We start from the raw sequence: 16,882 nt of genomic DNA, 5'->3' as shown, positions 1-16,882 counted from the left end.
ACTGATAAAAAGACGTCAACTTTCAAATTTCACTTTTGACCCCAATCGTCCTTCAAGATCTTTGGTCATAAAACCTACTTAATACTGAACTACCGGTTGTAATATTTGCCCAATTATTTCACCATTATCATATAACCATTCCCCACAGCTAATATACCTTACAATTTTGGCAATTGTAAATTCTTATTAGAATTCCCCTACTTTTTTTGAAGAGTATATAATACAATACATAGCTGCTGTGGATGAAAAAACAAAAAATGAAAAAAAAGTACCGGTGAGGTACATGATACGCCCATCAGGAGTTTGATGGAAAACCACATCTATATTAATGAATATGTTAGTATTGTTACAGTATGATTCAATTCTAATTATGTGAAATGTTTAATGTTTGTTTTGGACCAACCACCATCCCAAGTTGTTCCTAAATGTGAGGTTTGGTGGTCCTGTATGTATACATATGGAAATAAATTAAGCAACACCCAATTTATAGATCTATAATTCTGTGAATTAAGAAAACAGGGCATTTTCCTGAATGATATATTGACATGTGGCATCTTGCTGAATAGCATGACTTTTGTGGAGATCTTCAATGCATGTGCAACGACAAACAATGCACATGAAATGTCATACCCGTAACAGTGTTGAAATCAAGTTTGTAATGATTACATGTCACACTCTCTCCTGTCAATTTGCATTGAATATTCAGTACCATAATTGTCATGGCACGTCGTAAATTGTCAGAGGCTACAAGGTGGCAAATTATTGGCATGAGAAATGCAGGAATGTCCCTCAGACAAATTGGACCTTAACTTGGGCACAATATTTTCATCATTTCAAGACTGTTGAACAAACACAGGGCTACCAATGATGTTAAAGATTGTCCAATACCTGGCAGACCCCGTAAGACAACAATAAGAGAGGATAGAGCATTGTTGAGACTTGTTAGGCATCATTCATGGGACTCAAGCACATCTTTAAAAAAAACAGTGGTTACCAGGGAGAGCCATTTCCTACAGGACCATCAGGAATCAGCTGATACAGGGCCAGAAGACCCATCAAGCGTATAAAACTGTCTCCAGCTCACAAAGCAACACAACTTGCCTGGTGTAATCAACATGTTTGCTGGAACATTGCATCATGGCGGAGGGTTCACTTTTCCAATGACAGTCGTTTCTTATTACATATAGTGGATGGTCGAACACGTGTCGGGAGACAAAGGAACACAGCCATGGTTCCCCACAATATCCAGGATACGGTTCCCTTTTGGGGAGGGTCAGTCATGGTATGCGGGTGCATTTCCTTGGGTTGCAAGATGGACCTCATCACCATTCGTGGTAACCTTAATGGGCCTCAGTGTCAACAGGAGATCCTTGTCCCCCATTTTGATAATCATCCTCTAGCCACAAGACCCATCTTCATGCATGACAATGCCATGCCTCACAGAGCACATGCTGTCACCCAGTTCTTGCAACAGAATGCTGTTGAGACCATTCCATCGCCAGCCACGAGTCCAGATCTCAATCCCATTTAGCATCTGTGGGGCATTTTAGGCCGTCGTGTTTGACAGAGAGACCCACCTATCCAGACTCTCAATGAATTGACTGCTGCTTTGCATGATAATTGGAACAGGATTCCTCCAAATCAAATCCAGAGATTGATCCAAGGAATGAGGTGGTGTCTTGAAGCAGTTGTTCGTGTGCAGGGAGGTTACACGAGATACTGATGGAAAGTCAATATTTGGACTTGACAGACATTATTCTTCAATTTCATGAACCAGATGTGTGCATGGTACCGACAGTTGTCTGTGCAACAACAGTGAAATTATTAATGTTTTTGAATGAAATGAAGTCATTTTCCAAATCTGTACCATCTTGAAATAAACCACATTATGTCATGGTATTATTGGCTATGTTTCTCCTCATCCCTTTCTGTTCACTAAAAATTTCATAAGGTATGGAAATCTTTGACACATTTCATGCACCAGTTCATTAAAGTTGCTCAGTCTGAGCAAATATGGGTGTTGCTTAATTAATTTCCATATGTATATAATATGGTCCGGACAAGGATTTACTGTTATGTGCAGTAAACAGTCAAAACTAGGTCACAGCAACCTAGTAATAGTATGCAGCACACTGCAATCCCAAGCTGTTCTTACATGTGAGGTTTGATGGTCATGTATGTATTTGTATGCAAGATCTGCAGGTGGGGGGGCCATGGGTTTCCTGTGACCAGCCTCTGGATCTGCCAATGAAGCTTTTAAGTTATGCGGCAACACATCATGGATTATTACACACACTGGGAGAGACCCAACATAATAACACACAACTGTCAATATTTTTATTGAATGATTTTCAAATGGAATGACGTCCACACGATGAAATATGCAAACAACAATAACAAATAATTAACAATTCATATTGGACAAAATGGCTCTGCCTTGGAAATACAAACACGAAATGAAGTGCCAAAAAGATGTGCTCTCAACTGCACTCTTACAACCAAAATTATATTCAATATCAGTGAGAAATAGACCTGTGTTTAAGATGGACACAAAAATATATATTGTTTAAACACATTTTATTTTTCAAACTTGAAAAGATAAAACCAACAGAAAGCATGAAAACATACTAATAACACAGGTGCAGAAAGTACTCGCCCGCTCGTCAAATTTCCGACAGATAAGTTAAACAATACAACTACTAGTCCGACTGACAATCTCGTTTTGTTAATCAAGGTCTCAGGTGTTTGAGTGTGTGGGGGACTTTAAAAAAAAAAAATTTGCCATGTGATGTTGATCATTTGGCCAAACAAGTGTTATTAAAAATGTTTTTGTCAAATCTAAGTGTATATTATATTGTTAAACAATAATATTTTGATCTATGGGCTGGCGGACTAGTAGAAATACTGGCAGGCTAGTATATTTAAGTTGGTTCTGGCCCGATTTCTGCAGCCCTGCTAATAAAAAATCAATATCATTCCTGGAAGAGCCACTTTAATCAATGAAACCGATATGTACAGTTGTATTTCATTCAATAACAAATTAACAAAATAAATGAATTTTCTTTAAATATTAGTCGAAACTTTTTGTTGTGATTAAAAGGAACTGTAAAACTGGCAACAATTCCAACTTAAAATAACAACAATAAATTATTCTACCTTTAAGTACCGTTCAGATTTCGCCAAAATTTAGTCCAGACAAAAATCGTGACAAAAAAACATTACATTGACACAGATTCCACATATGAGACTGAAATGATGTCACAGATATCGACTTCACAGAGATTGTATAGGGCAAAATATATGCAGTTTTCTGCCGTCTATTGTTCTGCTTGTTTATGGAATATTCTTCAAGAGGGTGGATTGATATGACTTAATCTAACATCATGACATGCCCTAAGGTATAATGAACTCATCATGATGTCAGATTAATTATGTCACATACTTAAGAGGCTTCCACCCAACTTGAGGAGTATTCCACACAAAAAAATATCAAAAAATCAAAAAAAATCACAGACTGTGAAAGATTGCATGCGTTTTGTCCGAGGAGATCTTAACAGATTTGATATAGGTGATATGGTTTCAATCTAATATGTGGAATCCATATCAATGTAATGTTTTTTCACAATTTATGTTGGATAAAAGTGAAGAAAATCTACCAATAAAAAGGTAGAAGATCAATTTATTGTAGTTGTTAACAATTTGGTTCAGACTTTACATGGTCATCAAACTACTTTGATCATGCAGCAAAACGTTTGTTACTTTCACCCAAAACTGGTTTAAAAATTGAAGCCTTGTCAAATCATACTATATTGTATGACCCCACCACAAATTTGGGGATATATGAATTAACAGAAATCTGTTTTATAATATCACCCTAAGTGTAACTAATTAAATTTTGCTGCGATAATTATATGGAGGTAACAGTAACTGTTAATGTAAACCACATCTATGGTTTTCACCAGACACTACAAAACAGTTTAAACAACATTCTCAGTAAGTTTACATTTTTCAAATCTTTTTAGCATATATATATATATTATATCTTCATATTGCTTGAAGTCAAATTTTTCATACAATGTTCAACCCTGAGCATACATGTGAAAGAGTGTATCACCCTCTTTTTAGGCCTCAATGTTATTCTAACAAAAGAAGATCCATATTCCTGCATTAACAAAAACAAAGGAATGTTATCCTCATTAGGGCCTCATATGGCACACAAAGATGTGAAAACTCTTCGGTTTTGTTCCTACATTCTTCTTGCCATTCAAAACTTGTTTCGTTCATGGAAATAAGTTTCAATTTAGGCAAAACACTGAATCTTAAATCGTCAAACGAATACAGACAGTCGTCAGGGTATTTGCACAGAATTCTGTTTGCTCTGTTCCGTTTCGTTCGTCAGGTTCGCATCGATCTCGTCCAGTGCCATTTCCTCCTCGTCGTTTTCAACATTCTCGTCCGCTTCCATGTCGTCGTCAAATTCGTCGCTGTAATCATCATCATCGTCGTCGTCGCCGCTAGACCCATGTTCGTCGTGCAACACTTGACTTCTCAGATTGGTTATTTCGTCGGCTTTGTTCGAAGCGTATTCGTAGTACATATTTCGAACACCCTCGGTGACCGCCATGCGCAGTCGCAGCGAATATCGGAACGAACGATGGTTTTCTTTGCTGGCTTTGTCGTATCTTTTCGCCATTTCGTCCAACCGTCTGTTCAGCTGTACTATCTGTTCACAAGCTTTACGAAATGATTTCTCAGCATCGTGTAATTTGGTCTGGACGTCTGATGTTATAGCACAAACACCGCCCAATCTTTTTGCTGCGTTCACGGCTTCCATCACTGGAGCACCGAAAACTATGCTGGTGTTATAAATAGCACATGATACTGGCAAAACCTGGACGAGTTTACTTTATATTGAGGGGTGCAACTGTAAATACTATGCTTTGCTACGGAACAAATTGCGAAATGAATCATGTTACCACTTTGTTTTCAATATATATACATATAGATATATTCGAAATATACTTTGTCATGTCTCATAATGTGTATGTGATTTATACCATAATTTCATTTGTGAAACATGACCCCTACAAATATGCACCGACCATATCCCAAGAATAAACAAACAAATCGAAGGCGGTTCCAATATTCGCAAAGGGTATACAAGGTTTATTGCTCTTGTGGACATTTGGCCTCAAATTAAATTCCTTTTTTCCCTCATTCCTTCTTCAATTAATGATTTTTATTAAACTGATTGTCTTTGATTTACTTTGTAGAAAATAAATATATTTACATTTCATATTTCAATTTTTATTATTAAATAATAAACCTTTTTTTATTTATTATTGTCACTTTTTTGTGTGAATGGGTGGGGAAACCGAAAGGTATATAAATGCCCTAAATCACACTTGGAAAAACCCAAACAAATGGTACATATTAATAGCAATCATCCATCCACCCAGCCAGCCAGCCAGCCAGCCAGCCAGCCAGCCAGCCATCCAATACATCTATCCATCCATTCAATCCATCTATCCAACCCTCCCTGTAACTAACCGTTTAATATTTGAAATATTGTTGACCTTAACAGTTATCTATTATCATAATTTTAATGAATAAAATACTATGTCTGACACATTAATAAATGCATACAGACATGATTTTTAATTTTATTTTATTTATTTTAATTTTTTTGACACAGGTAGAACAAACCCATAGGAATTGGGGGGGGGGGGGGGGGGGCTTACACCTGTTCTCTCATACTTTAGGCCCAAAACATTTACTTTTCTTTGTTCTATTATTATACATGTATATAAATAAATAAAAAAGTAGGTTTGCCAGTACCCACCCCCCACCTCCCCTTCCTGCTCCACATATAATTCCTATGGGCATGTTGAAGAATTCTAAATTTCAGAATATTTCATGTGTACCTTGTTTTCAGTATAATAAATATTTTATTATAAATTCCAGGATATTTTATGTGTACCTTGTTTTCAGTATAATAAATATTTTATTATAAATTCCAGGATATTTTGTGTACCTTGATTTCAGTATAATAAATATTTTATTCTATATTTCATATTTCACGTGTACCTTGATTTCAGTATAATGAATATTTTATTTATTATTAACAGTTGCAAAGTTGTCTATTATAAATAGAATATTGGGTTATTTAGTTTGCTACTATATGAAGGACTATATTATTCTAAATGTATATTAATCTGTAACAGGCTGGTACTAGTTACAGCACATCTACAAAACACTGCTAATAGTGTTGTAGATATTATTCTAAATGTATATTAATCTTTAACAGGATGGTACTAGTTATAGCATCTACATAACACTGCTAATAGTGATGTAGATATTATTCTAAATGTATATTAATCTATAACGGGATGGTACTAGTTATAGCATCTACATAACACTGCTAATAGTGATGTAGATATTATTTTGATATAGGGATTTGAAGCATTTTATTAAAATCTAAAGGTGAACTATTAAAACTACCAAAAATGGCATTAGTTGGTCAAAGCATAGATCTATCCATCATTTTATGGCCAAGCATGTTTCTTACAAACAATAAGAATTTCAATCTAATTAAAATTAGCTCCACTATTACACGTGGATCTAACAGCAGCCAGGTGGAGCTCATGTCCACCAATCAAAACTTTACTTGCAGAATCATGCCAGTGATTTGAAACTAATTTGAAAACATTGCAAATTATCCTGAGGGTATACGATATGTTTCGTGTGAATTACGAATGCCTTATTTAGACCAGTAGAACTAATTTTAATCAGATTGCTAACAACACTGCATAGTCTCCAATGTCCAGGTAACATTTCGTCTGTAAATAATAATTTAAATATTGACCAATCACACTTCGCCTTTTATAACGTTATTTGGGAGCATACAAATTCAAAAAATATCGGGCGAGTCTATTTTAGTGGCCGCAGTACAGCGAACCATACCAATACGTACGGGATGGGTTATCAGTCTTCAATTTTACATTAAAAATTATTTATTTATTTATAAAAAAAACCAAACTAAATCAGTCTTCACTTTTACATTACAAATTATTTATTTTATAAAATAAAACATGTTTTACGGCATTCATAATTCACATGAAACATGTCTTATACCCTCAGGATAATTTGGAATGTTTTCAAATTATTTTTAAATCACTGGCATGATTCTGCAAGTAAGGTTTTGATTGGTGGACATGAGCTCCAACTGGCTGCTGTTAGATTCACATGTAATAGTGGAGCTAATTTTAATTAGATTGCAAGAATTTAAAGCAGTCTGTTTTCTAAATACGATTGTTTTGCATATGATCAAGCCAGCCATCTGTAACCCAATCAATTCAACAAAATCATTTCTAATCACTCCTTGAATCCCCCTCCCCACACGCCCATTTTTTTCTTCTTTTCCAAAGTTTTTTTTTTTTTAAATACACAAAATAAAAACTCACCCACCCAGTAGGTGATGCTAATTTTCACAGAAAATTTTTGTTTTTACGGTTTTCTAAAGGTAGGCACACACAAATTACTTGTGTCTGATTAATTGGAGACAGGCACAGAAACATGGCTAAAAACAAGTTAGTTCAAATGACAGCAGCATTGTGCACATACTGCTAAAATATATGCATGTGTTAATTGCAGTTAATACTGTTTTAAGTAAAAAGTATTAAAATCATAACTCTACAGATTCAAATGATTTTCAATAAGAAAGAAGTTTATCCAACTGTCTGAAAATCTTATTTACTAATTACTTGAACACTAAAAGTACTAATGAATATGTTTTACTAACATATTATGAAAGACATAGTACACAATTCTGTTTCCTGAAAAAAAGAAAAATGATGATACATAAGCATCAGTATTGTAGGACTACTGCTTATCTGAAATATATAAAGCAAATCTGGTTAGAGGTATTCTGTCTGATTTCAGATTCCGAGTTCCAAATGACACCACAAACTGACTGTACGTAGCAATTGTTAAAATCAACCATGAAGTTTTTTAAATGGAAAATAAGGACACTACTGAATGATATTTAGACAGTTATTCAATATTGTTCAAATGGTTAGCAATGTATCTAGTATTAGTTGCACATTTACATTGTTAACTGCATCATAATCAAGCTTACCAGCCACTAACAATGGAATAATGCTGATACTGCAAACATAAACAACGCAAAGATATCTCCATGTTCAAAAGCCATAAACAAACTCAGAAAGACGGCAGAACCAATCAAAATATGGATTTGCCTCGATGCTGGTTCCAATTTTGACAACAAAATTGTGAAATAAACCATGTACATGCCACAACATTGTGAAATAAACCATGTACATGCCACAACTTTGTGAAATAAACCATGTACATGCCACCGCGTAAGATACAGGAATCTACACTTGAAGTATTTTCCACTGGAATCCAAAACTGAATCTAAATCAACGTTAGTCTTCACTTTCACATGCAGATTATTTGTAGCTAGAATAAACTTAATTATTTTCTAAAACTTTACTGTCTTCATACGGTTGTTATTTTAGCAGTGGAGTGATATATCCATATGTACAGGTCTAAAACCGTGCCAAGCATCAATTCCAAAGCACAAAAAAACACATTTATAAATGATGTGAACAGCAAAAGGAAACGACATACAACGTGCAGCATGCAGACTCAGAACTCAGGTCGTCACACTAAATGCATTGCTATTGTCATCCAAATCTTAAACACATATACATTGCAGAACAAACAAATCATTTCACTGGCGCCCGTTAACAAACTGATTTAAAACATTAACTAAAATACAGTAAGTCCTTCAGAACTACTTGTATTCTAAACTGAACAAAAGTGATCCCACTAACAAAACATAGCTACTACACATGCTCACTGTGGTTATTTGAAACATTTGAAGCCTAGATCACATTTTCTTGCCCACATGACTGAATTAGCCAGCTTTTGTATGGTACTAGATAAATCTGTCTAGCACCCCGGTGCTGGGCGATTTCTAAATATGTGTGACGTCATAACTCGCGTTTTACGATGATTGATGTCATAACTCATGTTTTTTAGAATTTTGTTTGCCATTTGACGTATCATTTTTTTTAAAGTATTTAAACAAAATGATATTTTCAACTTTATATTTATTGGTAAGTTGTTACATTTTTATGTTGTTTTTCCACATACGATTAAATGAGTTTGTAGGTGAAATGTTTATGAATCGTTCTGCAATAAACAAACCGTAGCTTACATAATATTTTGTTACTGTAACTAAATGGGCAAGAAAAAGAATCAATCACCATTGTGAGGTGTAGATAAGGCAATTCCAAACCTCGGGACAAAAAACATTTTCAGTATATTCGGTTGTGTTAAACGCTGTTGGGTCAACTGAAAATCAGTCACAGATGATTGGTTTTTCTATACATATGACACGACTCGACGCGACAGTTGAGGTGTGCCACATTGTATAATGTGATACAGGCTTCACATAATAAAATTAAGAACCAAGAGTTCTACAGTTGAAATTTATTTTACTGTATACTTTGTATTCCCAATAACAAGTAAAAGGTGTTATTTCTACTTTTGCTTTTAACCTAGTGCTGCAAAGCATCTTACATGTGCTAAACATTCCAAACTTTATTTAAAAACCAGGATGTCTTATTCATGATGTCATTTTCTGTTTTCAGTACATACACTATACAGCAAATCATACAAATTTTGTCACCGGTCAAGAGAACTTATGAAGTACGTCATTATTCAATAAAGTTAATTCTTGGTCCTTTTACCTTTTATCCAAAAATCAGTATTCAATCATTTGTATAAAATGTAATTAACTTTTATTGGAAATGAAAACATGTAATGTCATCTTTAGGTATTTGACATGGCAAAACATTTTCTGTCTAATTTTAACTTTAGTTCATTATTAAGTTAACCTTTAATGTAAAGTCAAACAATAATAAAATGTTATCTTTATTGTAGAATCAATTTTAACCTGTTAGTGTTAACAAGTTCTACGAAACATATAGAGACAAAGTTTGTGATTTGTAATCTATCTGTTTGTTACTTGTAATCTATCTGTTTGTTACTTTTAATCTATCTGTTACTTGTAATCTATCTGTGGTGTCAAATGGAACACGAACATAACAGAAACCAACAAGCATGGATATCTAATATCCAACACGTGTGACTGTCTCCTTGTTTAGTGTAACCTTAATTGTTTTTGTGTTTTTTGTGGGGTTTTTATTACAATTAAACAAATACTCATCCTATGAAAAGCAAATCGCATGGAAAAAATCCAGGTTTTGAAAAATGTGGATACAAAACTATGATGAGTTAATTCAAAAATATTTCATAATTTTGATAACTTAACATATTCAATGAGCATTTATTCTGTTGCATTTTCTTGAGGCCAAGACAAATTGAATGTGACTACAGACTCACCAGGCTACTAAAGATATTTCTTACACATCCATTTAAGAGAATCCTGTGATATTTGAGGTACCATGTGGCCACATCCAACTTGATGTTGTAAATTTACAGACATCCAATTGGCTGTTTCCTGATGACCTACATGTCAAATCTAAACCATCCAATGATATTAACTCTACAAAGTTTTGTATCCACACTGTGCAAGTTAACAGCAGTGTACAAGCACAGTCAATTGCTATAATTAACTTAGAAAAGACTTGTTCTTTTTTGAGGGGAGGATGTGTAGGAATTTTAATACTACACTTGTGTCTGTTAGAAACCATTTACAACTTAATGTTTAAATCTGTATCCAGTTTACTGGCACTGTCACTTGTGAAATATGCTTAACTCCATTCAAAACGCACCAACCCAATTTTCAGTTGTTATCACACGTGAGATTGTTTAAAACACACAATAATACTAACTCTTGTATATGTTTTGGGGGTTATGTATTACCTACCAGAATACATCCAGTGATACAAAATAAATTCAATGTATTATCTTTTCTTTTTACAATTACAAATCTGACTGGTGCATTTTTAATGCAGTTCAGTAAATGTTTTTAAACAACAGCCAATAGTAGTGTTCAGTAAATGTTTTTAAACAACAGCCACATGTAGTATTCTTTGTATCTCTCTAGCGATTAATATGGGATTAAGTCGGGTATTACAGCGGTGTACAGAGAAGTGATACAAGACCTGGCCGCCAGTGAGGCCGACAACAAAACAACGAGACAAGTCACATGTGCTTTGTGCATATTGAGCGGACATTTTACTTAATGACCATTTACCTTCCTCCTCTGAATTGGCTGAAATGAAGCAATGGTATTATAGTCAACAAACTAATTGTAAACAGGCAACAGAGTAATTGGAATACAAATTGTAAACCATAAACAAAAACTAAATGTAATTTATTAACATAAACTGTAAAAAAAAACCAAACACAACCTACAGGTAATTGTAAACAGACAACACAAATTAATTTAAATGTTCAGGAAATACAACATAACTGTAACAACAACCTAATATTAAATTGTAAACACACTATTAATTGTAAACCACAACAACCAAATTATCCACGTAACACATTAACTGTAAATTATATACACAAGTCAGACAAATAATTGTAAACAAACAACTACCTGTAAACAGAAAACACAAAAAGATAAAAGCCTGATGATAAGCAACAACTAGCAACTGGTAATTAAAGACAAAAACCCTTTAAACCATTTGACAAATATAAATAGTATAAAGGAACCGATAAACAATATCTACAAATTCTACACCGTTGATGATAACCAAGTGACAATCAGATGCAAACAGCAATCATGAACTTCATCTGTAAATGTAACATGAATCCACAAATTGGTCTTGAAAATTGTGAGGGGAAAAAGCAATTGCTAAATTAAAAACGGCAAAAACACAAAATAAACAATTAACGTATGTTTTAACCATACCTGTATCTACTTTCGCAGTCACATGGGACACATCTATGGTTTTAACGGGAGATCGGACGGGGGAAGCTGGAGATATCCTAGTGGTAATCATTCCAAGTTTAGCAATCTTGCTAATAGGAGCAAAAATACCTGAAACAGAATCATACAAAATAAAAGTAGGTGTTGCAGTTAACTTTTAAGAAAAAACAACAACGAATAAATATTCTGCTATTTTATGTCTGCTCTTGTTTCCACAACAAACAGAAGATATTTCAATGCATTCATATTTATTTAAAAATACAAGTTCTTTGAGGTTTTTTGTTGGCAAATTACATTTGAAAATATTTAACTTCTAAAACAAACATCCTGATAAATTTATTGTTTGATAAGACTACACATTTATATTGTCAGTATCATTGTGAAATGTTAAATAATTGTTTTTATTTCTGATACCCATTTGAAACAATGATGTTATAATTAAGTCAATGTGTTTTGGTTATTTTAATTGTTAAACTGAATCTATCAGTTAATGTGGAGAAAACCAGAAATGAATAAAAACCAACCGTAGTTCGGAGGACATTTGAAGTACGATATTCCGCCAATGCTTCCGTCATTCTTTCCTACAGGTTCATCCAACTCGATACCGGCCCAGACTCCGCCAGCAAACTCTGTCGGTCCACAGTACTGTAGGGTGCCTGTCTGTTGAACATAACATGCATATTACAGGTCATGTCTGTGAAAAACTCAATACTAAACTTATTTCAACTACAATTTTATTTCAACTTATTAGGTCATACATGACCTCAATTGTCTGTCTGCTATGCAAGAAATAAGCAGAAGACTAACAATGGATTACTCTGAGACAAAAGGAAAAACCAAGTTCATCATTAGGGTGGAAAAAGTACTTCTGACTGGATGTTTGTTATTTTAGTCCGAGTCCAATATATTTTAATGTGCACATATACCACAAAGGTTTCACACACGCCTGTCACGGGCTTAACCTCTGACATCGCCAGTGACTAAGTCCGGGCCAGGAGGGGGGATTAAGTTTGAGGTGGGCGGAATTTGGAATACGAATTTAGTTTTTTGGTATTTTTAGTACAGTATTTTACTAGACAGAGAAATCTCTAACATTCTGATTGGGTGTTTGATATTTTAGAACAGACCATTACAAAATGGAAAAATCTCTAAAGTGTGAAGCTAGGATAAGAATTAAGAAAAAAAAAGATATATATTCTATTGTTCAGCTCTACTAGTACCATCATGTTAATTATCTCCCTTACTTACTATGCAGTAATAACGTTGGTTTACAGGAATATGTTAAATCATGATTTACCTTCAACCCTCCCACCACAATTTTATCCCCGATGTTCAGCCCAAGAGCTTGCAATGTGACTTTGCTCTGGACTAAGTCGTAGTTGGGAGGTGGTTGTTTAGGACTCGGTGGTATCGCATCTTGCAGCGTTTTCTTTATTTTTGATACTTGTTTCTGCATGTCACTTCCCGGTTCCAGGCTGTTTGGATCAGGAACACAATCTGAAAATAAAACATTACAAAAATTAAGCAAACAATCTGTATATATTTTCATGGAAAGAATACTTTACAGAACACTGAACTTAAGAATTATTAAACCAAAACTTTCTGAAACAGCTTTCACCTATAGCAGTGACTTATGGTAAGTATGTTTTTTTAAAACGTCTAAATATAGATCAACTGTTAATAAAACTATTGTGTACTTATCTTAGGTGACCTATACAGAAAGGTTAAACTCTAATTCTACAGTGTTTTCCTTGCATATTTCCCAGGTTTTAAAATACAGTTATTGTTTAACATCAATTAACCTGCTGGTACGCGATCGAGGTTGTCTTTGAGGCTGGGGTGAGCACCATTTTGTAGGAGGACTTTTACAGCCTCGTGAGCAAGGTTGGATGCGGCTATGTGAAGAGCCGTCCCGTTGTCAAACTCGGAACACGTTGAATCAATGTCTGAAAAATAAATAATAGAATAATTTTAAATTAATATTATAAAACTAAATCCATCCATTATTCTACATTCACTATAACTAATGGTAATGCCCCATGGAGTTCCGTGTTTAAAACTATTAGTGTCATAGCTTTATCAAAACATACTTTGTACTCAGTCTTGTACCGTGATACAGTTCTTACTGTGATAATAGTTTTGTTATACTGATTACCAAAAAAAGATATACAACAAAGTCCATGACAGCAATATACTGCAGAGAGTGTGATATTAGTGGTAATCAGACACATGGGCAAGACTTTTTGCAGAGGGGACAAGATCCTAAAGCTATTTGCACAGACACAAGTGTACGTGAAAAGCCTAATGGATAGTATGAAAGAATCAGGTGGATAAATGAGGTAGGACTGCTACTGAATGGGGACTAGATTGCAGCAGACATAAACAATGTACAGTGAAACCTCTCAAGACCAGACCCTCTGTAAGCCGGAATTCCCTCAAAACCGGATTCTTTACAGAGTCCCTTTTAAAAAGCAGGACAGAACTTAACCTCTCTAAACCGGATACCTCTTAAAACCAGACATTTTTCTTGGTCCCAATGGTGTCCGGTTTGGAGGGGTTTCACTGTATAACAAAACATCTTCCAATAAAGGACCGTATACAATATACAAAAAGACTAACGCAAAAAATCTCTTTTAGCCAATGGTGAGGATTGAGCCCTGAAACCCTCCCTCTGCATATGTGCCTGTTTATTTACTTACCTAAAGCCTTTGTTGCTTTGAGTAACACTTTAATGACAGGAACGACGTCAAAGTAAGCTGCGTAGTGTAAGGCTGTCATGTGAGTCCAGCGACATCGGATATTAACATCAGCACCTTGCGAGATCAGGGAGCTGGCAACTGACGCGGCAAGTTCCGAATCGCCTATCCCAGCAGCCCCTGCTTTGCTGGCATAATGTAGCAGAGTCATATCGGTGAGCCCATCTCGGTCATTAATGTTTGCACCTCGTTTTAAAATCTGTAAATCAAAGTTCATTCCATTAACACTGAAATCTAACTCACTACATCAAAAATTATCTTTCTTTCTTTTTTAAACTTTGACTGACTGAAAAATTGGGTTTGTAAAACGGAGAAACAATTCTTACGGCAAGAATAATGAAAACAGCCCCAAATTCAAATATCAGTCCTGTAACTCCCAGCATCCTCTGAAAATTTAATTATACCCCAATGAATCCAAAAATTAATCCAATACAACAGACATTTCTTATAATAAAATTTGAAATATACATATTAACAATAATACAAACAAGTTCACATTTTATTTTGAATTCTTTTTTGAAAATTCTTTAACAATAGCACTCAATAATAAAAAGTACAACTATAAAAATTAAATGACATCAGAGATATGGTGGCATTCCCCGACTTCATTTTACATTCACAATTAAAGGCTCAATTTCCATTCGAAACATTTTTTTTCATTTAACATCAAATTTTGAGTTTTTTGCCTCAGTAATTTCAAAACAAAAAGGAACTCTTTAGTTTTTAAAAGTGAAACACCGATAAAAGCCTTTAGTCTAACAAAGTACTGTACCTCGTTAATCAAAAGATCCAAGTTTTGCTGTGTCTGTGGTGTCCACTGGCGCAGGACGGCGAATATCTCTGATGCATTTGTGTTAGGATTGAGCAATATGTTGTTACAGCCTGGACAGCCGGGGTCGAAGAACGTCAGCTCCTGCCGCTGACAGGCCTCACACAGGGGGGGGTCCACACAGGGGTGGATGATGGGTTTCCCCGTGTACAACGACTCTGCTGGCTGAGACGTGCTCTCACAGTGGTCCTCTTCCTCCAGTGTCATTCTGAAAACAAATTTAACATGTTAAAAAATATACTTTTTTCTTTTTAAATATTAAAACTTTAAATGTCAAATTGAATTTTAAAAATTCAAACTGCTTAATTTTTAAATTTACAGTTTTTAAAGCTGCAAGTTACAATAAAGTAATTTTTACCATCTAAAAATTAAAATTAAAATTAAATTACCAAAGTAAAAACAAGATGCAAATTGTTTAATTTATAAATAATAAATAATTTTGAATCAGTTACCGTCAAGCAATTTTGTCCACCTAAACTTTAATCATTATTAAACTCAATCTGAATACAATATTATCATATATAATTTGTTTTTTCTATGTGTGGAACATTTTTGTACCAGGTAATTATCCCTATATAGTACATGTACATGAAGTTTATCAGAAAAGAAGTGTATCATATATAAAATATTAGGAATGAATGAATGTTTAACGACCAGCACAAAAAATACATTGGCTACTGGGCGTCAGATAATTAGGATTGATGAGTGACAACATTTTTTGTCGTCATGCTGGATGACTACTGCACGTATATACATACAGCTGTATGTTAGCAAGTATATTAGATGACTACTGCACGTATATACATACAGCTGTATGTTAGCAAGTATATTAGACGACTACTGCACGTATATACATACAGCTGTATGTTAGCAAGTATATTAGATGACTACTGCACGTATATACATACAGCTGTATGTTAGCAAGTATATTAGATGTCTACTGCACGTATATACATACAGCTGTATGTTAGTAAGTATATTAGATGTCGAGACAGATAAAACACTGACAGGTATTTGTAATGCCAATGGGGATTAGGTTTCATTAACACTGCTGTACAATCCACAGGACCAATCAAATGGCACCACCGTATTCCACAGGTACAGGTATAATAAACAATGTTATTGCACCTCTCTGAACGTCATATTCACTTGCATACCATAAAACAGTTTCTGGCTGCAGTGACTAACAGCCCAGGAATGCAAAATATTTTATATGACGGTGTCTGTGCATACTGTATTGAATACAGTGCAAACTTAGGGGGTGGGAGATACTCACTGTGGAACAGTTTCATTACAAAAAAAAATTATTACTAACAATACTAAACAATTTGAAAACATGTAGTTAATATTTAAAATTGTGCA

The 16,882-nt window shown here is 34.5% G+C and overlaps 1 protein-coding gene across 5 annotated transcripts in view; it reads right to left on the bottom strand.

The window, feature by feature from the left end:
- LOC121375685 (CAP-Gly domain-containing linker protein 4-like) overlaps positions 1–16,882 on the bottom strand; it is a 70,109-nt gene that overhangs the window by 22,248 nt on the left and 30,979 nt on the right. For 3 of the 5 annotated variants that reach the window (XM_041503262.1, XM_041503264.1, XM_041503267.1), the window contains exons 2-8: positions 15,464–15,728; positions 14,635–14,890; positions 13,738–13,881; positions 13,233–13,432; positions 12,460–12,595; positions 11,918–12,046; positions 11,252–11,269 (exon numbers count right to left, since the gene is read on the bottom strand). In XM_041503262.1, coding sequence (XP_041359196.1) covers positions 11,252–11,269; positions 11,918–12,046; positions 12,460–12,595; positions 13,233–13,432; positions 13,738–13,881; positions 14,635–14,890; positions 15,464–15,728 — 1,148 coding nt within the window. The remainder of the gene's footprint in view (positions 1–11,251; positions 11,270–11,917; positions 12,047–12,459; positions 12,596–13,232; positions 13,433–13,737; positions 13,882–14,634; positions 14,891–15,463; positions 15,729–16,882) is intronic. The other 2 variants (XM_041503263.1, XM_041503265.1) reach the window with 1 other exon arrangement.

The sequence above is a fragment of the Gigantopelta aegis genome, chromosome 6 (genome assembly GCF_016097555.1).
Source record: "Gigantopelta aegis isolate Gae_Host chromosome 6, Gae_host_genome, whole genome shotgun sequence".
In the NCBI taxonomy this organism is placed as follows: Eukaryota; Metazoa; Mollusca; class Gastropoda; order Neomphalida; family Peltospiridae; genus Gigantopelta; species Gigantopelta aegis.
This window is presented reverse-complemented; position numbering and strand designations above follow the sequence as displayed.